The sequence below is a fragment of the Ixodes scapularis genome, unplaced genomic scaffold, assembly GCF_016920785.2.
Source record: "Ixodes scapularis isolate PalLabHiFi unplaced genomic scaffold, ASM1692078v2 PGA_scaffold8__174_contigs__length_109621045, whole genome shotgun sequence".
NCBI lineage: Eukaryota > Metazoa > Arthropoda > Arachnida > Ixodida > Ixodidae > Ixodes > Ixodes scapularis.
In genome coordinates, this window is record NW_024609883.1 from 99,076,967 (window position 1) to 99,085,451 (window position 8,485).

The 8,485-nt window shown below is 41.0% G+C and overlaps 1 protein-coding gene across 1 annotated transcript; it reads right to left on the reverse strand.

Annotated features, from left to right (window-relative positions):
- Window positions 1-1,819: 1,819 nt before the first annotated feature.
- LOC120844273 lies at window positions 1,820-7,259 on the reverse strand. Its single transcript, XM_040215968.1, has 4 exons — window positions 7,208-7,259; window positions 3,939-4,060; window positions 2,665-2,787; window positions 1,820-1,876 (listed from the first exon to the last, which is right to left on the reverse strand). Exons 1-4 carry the CDS (start codon window positions 7,257-7,259, stop codon window positions 1,820-1,822), a joined length of 354 nt encoding a protein of 117 aa, XP_040071902.1.
- Between the last annotated feature and the right edge of the window lie 1,226 nt (window positions 7,260-8,485).

The window sequence follows — 8,485 nt, forward strand, 5'->3', positions numbered from 1 at the left end:
TTAGGTTAGCGTTATAACATCAAAAATAGGAAACTGTCAAAAAGGATGCTACGTTCATAAAACTTTCTTCGAACTGACTGAACATCTAAATAAAACAAAGACAATGGCACTTTCCGTTGGTCTTTGAAAAGTTGTTAAACTTATTTAACAGTAAGTAGATTTGTCAGTCATTGCAAAACAAACATTAGGTAAAAAAACGTAGAAAATATTGCAATTATTTAGAAAGGAATTACTCAAGGTTTTGCAAGTCATCCTTAGTTTCATTAGATGAGCCTGGGCATCGTCCTTCTCCCTACCTTGCCGTAACCTGTCACCAGCTATAGTGACGTTGGTGATGGCGACCGTTCTTTTGAGAGCTGCCATTCCACACTTAGCTTCGACTTCGGGGCGACTCGTTTCCGCTCTAACCCTCTACCTTCTCATGATTAGTGAGGACAGCGCCAAGTATTTGAGGCGAACTTCACATTTATCATATATAAAGCAAGACCTCCCCCTCCCCCATTATTAGGTGGGGGCTATCACACTGATCGGCGCACTGAGTGTATTGTGTGCAAGTAGACAGGCCTGTATTCTAAAACCGTTTGGGATGTTTATTAGCTCACTGCATCAATAAAAACAATTCGAATAAGCCGCGGTGATCCTTCAAATGTGCTGACCACCGTTATGCAATAATTTTTTCTTACATTGGGATCGGTAGTTCAATACTGGAAGTCTTCATGGGAATCACAAGTGGAGTGCACTGTACAAATAAAAGGAACGAGCAAAAGTCGGTCTTCCAATTGTTTATTTCAGACTTGTCTGACATCGATGAAAAGCAATACGCCATATTAGCTCTTATATTTGAGACGTGGCTAGTATTACGCCAGGCTCAGCTTCAAGCAGCATGGATAGTCTCTGGCGCCTCGAGAGCGCACAAAACGAAAGCGCCGCGACGCGAGAGCGCGCGTCAAGAGAGCGGTATCGGGGCCGAAGGAGAAAATTGCAACATCAGGATCATTGTCCGTTTTTTTTTCTCGTTTTTTTAACTGGCGACAGCAGCCATTTGCAGGACGTAATGGTACGACGCGTTGTAAAGATGGCCGAATCCAACCATAGGCTTTACGATTAATCTCGGTGCGCAATTCTGTCCTGGATCATTTCGTGCGGAATCCTTTTTGAGCAGTACTTCAGTAATACCCAAATTAGGCTATTTGTTTGTAGTTGGGTTTGAAGGCTGGTGATGCGCATAGCCTGGGGTTACTTCACGGGAACTTTTAAGTCAAACTTGGAATCGGCAGCAAGTCCCGCAAAATTAATTTTGAGTGGTAAAAAACGAGATTTTATTTTGAATATAGAAGAGGTCATGATACCCATCGTTTTACATACCCAATATTAAAAAAAAACAAAAAAAATTGTTTTAGGATTGCCATTCATCCTGAAGAACACGAAGCCTTCAATGTTGCCTTTCTTATCAAATAATGCCGCCTTAAGCCGGTGTCACACTGCTTAGACATCGTACAAAAGACAGTCTGCCCACAGATTCGAACGAGAGTCACCGCGAAATCCGCGCTTCGAATGGCGCGCGGCAATGAGTTCAAGGAGAAAACTTGGACAGGCGGCATTCGAACCACGGATGTTGCGATGACTCGTGTTTCCAGGCTCTCGTTTGCATGATCTATGAGCCATCCTCAAAAAGTTCCTGCGCCGTGCACAAGCGCTCTCGTGTAGCTGTGCTCTCGTGCCGCGCGCTCTCTCGTCGGCGCTCTCGTGTTATACAGACGTCGTTAACGGCATCGGTTTGCATTCTGCAGATTTCTGATGTGTTCTTTTCAGCAGTTTTCTAGACGAAGATAGTTTCACATGTGTCGATGGCTTCGCATTCTCCCTGCTGGCATGTCTATAAAAAAGAAAGCATAAAAAAGTGATCATATGGCTCGGGATTTGCAGTATGTTATTAAATATTTGAACTTATCTGATCGTTTTCGGAACACATAATATGGCATCACAATATGATCGTACTTGTAGAAATAATGTATTTTGTAGTTTCTAGGGGGGGTCTTTGGATTTATTTGAAGCAGAGCACGTGCGTATCGTGGAGCGTATGGGGGATCATACTACAAGATAAGGTAACGTAGCGCGAGAAAGCACATGGTGGCCAAAACCTGTAGCGTTATTTAGGCTTGAAAATGCTCTACTAACATTTTGTAATAACCACACTTCCTCCCGTCTAAGTAAGTAAGGCGCACTTTCATTCATAGTCCGATGATAGCCGAAGATTCATGGGACTTATTTAATGCGGTATTGTCGTTTACACTCATGACCTCATATCCGTTCTGAGAGCTCAGCCTCTTGATTGTCGTGTTAGACTCCTGGGTTGCCTTCTTTGTACCCACTCCTCGGCCCCTGACCTCCGGGGCGGTGCACATTACAATGTGCACCATCACAAAGGTTGTGATCCTCAACTGCTTCACACCCTGCTCGATGTTTGTGGCCAAGTCCCTTCCCATTCTACCTTGGACGTCATTCAATCCCGCATGGAAGTGGTTGATCACTCGTACGCTAAACTTATCGTTTTTCTTCGAATGAATTCAGGTCCTTCATAAGTAGTTTAATGAATAAACCCGAATTCGCACGGGTTTCTTAGCTCTTGGGACTTTGATTCCCAGGAGCTCTGACGACACTTACCTCACCGAGTGGTCCGCAAGGAATGCCGTTCTTCAAATTTATTGTCCATGTTTGTGCGATTCCGACAGCAGCAATTACATCACTTCTTTTACATACAAACTTGCAGCCGTAGAATGATTGAAGCTGAAAAAAAAGGCGTTTCGCAAAATATTGAGCAAAATACTGTGAATACATTTGAACCTCATAGCTTGGGTTCCGTAACAAAGTTCGGTTAAAACTGAAAAACCGGCAGCGTCGGGAGCAGAATTTGATAGTCCACGGGTGGGCGAAAATCCATGTCACCACGGCCGTAGACGGCCGTCATCAAAGCTCGATCGGAGCTCGCCATGCGTGCGGCCACACTGCTCGGCAGCCGAACAAGGAATCAACAAATTGGCCACGGACGCGGTTTATGGGAGACGCGCTTGGCATTATGACCTGCTCAGTAACCTTTTTTTACAGTCACGCTCTCGTTTCTTCGCAATATCACGCTCGAATAATCTTATTGATTCATTCATTTATTTATTCCTTCGTTGTTGTTTTTTTTTCTATTTCGAAAGAGGGGGGGGGGGGGGGGGGGGAGATAATAACGTTAAACAAAACACGCAGAAGCACCTGAAACTAAATTAAATACCTTTAAGGAAACTCCGCAAAATTCTGTATATACTGTCTATGTTAATAATGACTACTCAGAAATATGTATTCTGCGGCATGTATTCAAAATTAATGCAGGATACATTACTTTGGCAGCTGGACTGGTTTAGTTCTGCTAAATAATTCAGTTTTCACTTGGAAACGCGACCGCCGTATCAATTTTAAATATTCGCTTTTTCTTATATATAAAAAAATATTATTGACAAAAAATGACAGAGGACAGAGTATTTTTCAGTGTAGAGCTTCATATGTTTCTATGGTAATTTATTGCATATAAAGATCATTTATTTGTTTTTAACATTAAAGATTCTACTGACATGTAACCAACATTAATAGATGTGGTTAGTTCGTCAGCGTAGGTAGTTAACGAACGGAACGCGGTATCTGGACAATTTCTCCTCCCCAGTTTTGTGACCAGTTAATTGATGCTCCCCCATCCGTTCGCATGTTGCGGGTGCTCTCTCAGCTGCTCTTGCGGACAGGCGCCGCATTATGCAAAAAGTTTGACGCTTCAATCGACTTCTGTTCAAATTTCGATGGAGAAGGACAAGTTGGGTCCCACTGAACTTTTTCCAGCGCAATTATGTTTAGTAATGTGAAAGTAATTAATATATATTTTTTTAGCTTGGTAGACTACTTACCGTGACCCCTCTGGCTTGATCCGTGCATTTCTTCTGCATTTGATCTACAAGTGCAATTCGACAATCTGGTGGCATGTGTCCCATACCTCTATCAACATACCAGCTAAATACAGATTGTACCTCTGAAACGAGTATATTGTAAGGTTTATCCAAATGTAGGAGAATCAAGAATAAACAAATAGGTTATTTATTTGCCTTTCTTTTCATCACAAACCACTATGGCAGTGTGTGCGAGACGTACAAGGCAACCTTTCTGAGGAACCACTTCGTAGTAAAGTCTAGAGGGTTTGAATACGCTCATATACATCTTGAAAGCGTTATTTCTTCTTATGAACGACACCTCAAGTTCATAAAAGCATCCGATAGGTATCAGTTTTTGTTTACACTAGGTTAACTCAGTCTGTTATATTTCTTAACTCAGATCTTAGCGTTTCTTCATTGCCTAAAATTTGCACCAGCCTTACACAACAATGATGTTTCTATCTCGATATTTAAACTCGGCGTTTTTACGGTAACACGTGGCTAAGCTACCAATGAGCCTAATCTTCAAAGTTATTTGATGATTGCCTTTCTTTCCTACTTTGTTATTAAAAAGTCATTATTTTTAGGTCTCGGAACTGATGGTCAAATGTGGTCATGCTCCTGTCATGAATAAGCTGGCATCGCAAGTTGGTTTGCTTTTTTTTTTTTTTTGTAGGTAATGTTTTTTGATAAGTGACTAGGAATTTTATTTTTCTCTTTAGCAATGACGTCATCCAATCACTGTCGAAATTATATTTTGATCACTAGTTAGTGTCTTAGTGGAAAAATGTTCGAGTTTCGTCTTCCAAATTTTCGTGTAAAAGACCAAAATATTTCGACCGTAGATAAGGTTTGATTACAGTTAAATATTGTTGGCCAAGTTTTTATTTAGGTAAATTCACAGGCAAAAAAGAAATCTACTGGCAGGGCGCACTTTAAACCAAGCTATATATGTTGGTATTCTTCTGGCCCAAACTTCGCACAGCCACCGATCCGGGCACGTTGTGTCCTCCGGTACGGCCTGTTTCTCGTTTTAGTCGACTAATGTTGTTACGCAAACAAAACATCCTCACTGTCATCAATGTTGTGCTGCTGTTCGCAAAATATAACAAGAATGCGAGGCAACACAGTGAACGACCACCGAGCTGACCACTTTTCTTGGAGAACATGCTGTGTTGGTGTCGCCGACGAATTTCCTCTAAGTGACGTACAGCGCCTTTAACTTGACTATTGCGAAACACCTTTTTAAGACATTCCAACAAAGCCAGGGCTTAAGCTCGCGTATTAGACATTCCTATACTTCTGTCATATGAAAAAAAAAATTGATGTTTTAATTTGTATTTGAATATATGGATAAAACCGACCATACGCCGTATTGTTTTTTTTTTGTTGTTTTTTTTTTTGTAAAAAAGCAGCCGACGCTCGCGTTCAATATCTGCCTTCCCGATATGTGTTGCCGCGTCTTTACAAAGCGTCGCATGTGGACCCTTCTACGTCTTTCTTCTTGCGACGACACGCTGAAGAAGGCACAGGGTGATGCGGCGGAGCGTCGTGTTAGGTGACTAATTGTGTCAACACGTGCAATCGTTTGGCAGTTTGTTGGCGAAACAGGAGCTTGGCAGATGCCCAACCCTGCTGACCTTTAGGTACCCTACAACACTCTTACGGGCGCTGTAGGGTTTTGGAAATAAATAAATAAATAAATAAATAAATAATTTCTTACGCCATGCATCACACATTGACGAGATCTGAGTAAAATTTGCTAGAATGCAATTTTAAAGGGGCAGTGCAATGATTTTGATGTTGCAATAATTGGCAGTTTGCATTTTTTACATTTTTTACGCAAGCCCAAGTGACCAAGAACGCGTCACCTTTCCCCGACAAACTGCTATTATGCTGAGTAATTGCAAAGCAAAAAACGAAGTATTAGCCAATCTGCAGCCGCCTGTCGGGGTTACGGGAACTAAAATGACACCGTCTCTGGGGGATACGCGGAAGTCAACAAAACCTGTCCCCGTCCGCTGCTACACTCGCCGTCAGCCCGGTGGTAGACCGTCCTTTGTGTCGATCGCTCGCCGCGAACTTCAACGAGGCTAACCCTTTAAAAGTCGACAATCGCGGAGGAAGCGGCTGGTCTCTGAAGAGAGGACACAAGGGGAAAACCCCCAGAGTACGTCACTCGAAAGTCGACGTGGAGAGTAGACAGGCCCTTTGACCTTCGATTTCTTTCATCTTTTTTTTTTTTAATAAGAACTAGCTAGCGTTCGCAAGAAAATACGGTTTTCTGCTTTTCGTTCCATAGGTGACGCAAATTAATTTCCGCAGTTAATTGGCCAAAGTCTGAAAATTGTTGCACAGCCCCTTTAAGCAATATAGCAGCTGACCTAAAGATTATTTTTTGTCTTAGTTAACTGCTATTTATCCTTCCCTGGAAACTAAGAGGTAGGTCAACAATCCTCAAGCCAATATAGCGTCGTTACATATATACTCTATATTTTACAAGTAACTAAGATGTAGCAGAAGTGTTTCTACGCGCAACTGTAACTGTGTAACGAGAGCATCTAGAAAGTTCAGCTGTGTTTGTAGCTCAGTTACATTTAAGTTACAGTAAATTGTAGCTGCAACTCAAATATTTTTAAGAGTAATTTTCAGTGCTCTAGAAACGAACACATCTTTAATTTTCTGCAAAGTAATTTAAAACAAAGTTTCGTTTTCACTAAAATCTATAATCACAAAAGCACGGATTAAAAAATACATATTTAGTAAACATGCTTGCCGAGGGTTATTGATTGACAGTGTACAACATAATCAATCTTATTAGTGAGCTTCCCTGGACTGCTCCTTCCTTCTTTATACACTCTAAGAAATCTGGGGCGACTATACTTTCCCTGCGAAGCACTCAGGAGACCCAGTCGATGCAATATGTAACGGCCTTGCAGAGGAATCAGTTTCCAAACAACCATCACTTAAGAACATCGATACGTATAGAGTATAAAGCGCCGCAATAAATGTACGAGCAGTTCTCCTCCTGGAAACGAACCAATCAGGCCCCGGTTCTGTAGACAATGCTAAAAATATAATTAGACCTAAAATACAGTCTGCGCTGTCACACTGCGCAGGATTAAACGTCGCATTCAGTGTTTGTGATTGGATCTTTCATGTGCACTGCGGGAAAGTAGACTCAAAATTTCTTAGAGCATAGCTCATATCGCTAAGTAGTAAAACATTCGTATACTGTAAAGGCTTACCACAAGACAGGTAGGTAAAGGTCACAAGAACCATGAAGAGAGCCAGTTGCATTTTTACGTTAATACGTGAAACGCTATCACGGGAATCGTCGTCCTGAAAAAAAAAAAACACAATTAAATACGCTGATTATGAAATAAGCTAACATTTTTCGAGTTTCTTTTTCCTAAATTGCCAATATTAATATTATTTTAGACGCTTAACAAAATGCCGTTTGGATCTTTTTGCATTATCTAATCAGTAATTTCTACTAAATGTTTGGAAATTTCCTCATACCTTCAAAAGTTGTTTTGACTTCAGAGGATGTGTCTTGGAAGTTGTATGATATCGTGACGCGTCTCTATATTTTTAATTTGTGCATTCTTGACTGACACTGTTGCTAATAAAATCAGGCTATATGTGTCATTGAATTCTCGACTTGAGAATTGTCCAGTAACGGCATCTTTATAGATATTCAAAACATTCCCAGAAAACATCTTGTATAACTCGTTGTTTTGCCCAGACACTTCGAAATTTAATTAACTTCACAAATCAGTGTCAATTTGAGAAAAATATACCCTACCATAAATATATTCGTGCATTAAACAAATATTGTTCTTAAAAGAAATAAACGTTTCTCAATCCCGGAGCGACACTGAAATTACGGCATTGGGAGAAAGTACCAAAACTTCACAGTTTTGACTTACCGGCGCTAGCGTCAAGTTCGCGTCTCTACGCGTTTATGGTTCAATTTATATCGAAAATTTTCGATTAAGGATGAAGGCGTGGCGACATTTTCTAATTTTTGTTGTTCGAGGCGATTTTTTATTTTCCTGCATCAAGACAAATGTGTAAAGGTCACGAATAAGGTTCACGAATAATGTTTCTTCTTTTTTTAATGTAAATAACTCTCCCCACAGTGATTAAAGCCATAAATGCAGAATGCTAAGCAATTTTGTTTTGGTTTACTTCTCTTTTTGTTTAGAAATCCCACAAGTGTTTTCGATTCTCTGCGAAGCAGTTCTTCTGTTTGAACGATTTCCTATCATTTTTTTTCCAGTTGAAGTAATGCGACTGCGGCGTTTTCAAATGGACCTTTTCCGAGAAGCGTTCTGCGCACGCGCGAGCGCCCGATGCCAAGCGGCGGAAGTCGGAACGAAAAATCGAGGAAATTCGGAAGGAGGCTGTATATCAGCGAGTAGAACACGTAACTGCAGCATATATATAATTGTGTTACACAAAAAAAAAGAAAGAAAAAGAACGTCGACGGAAAGGAAAACACAACGTTTGGGTGGACTCCA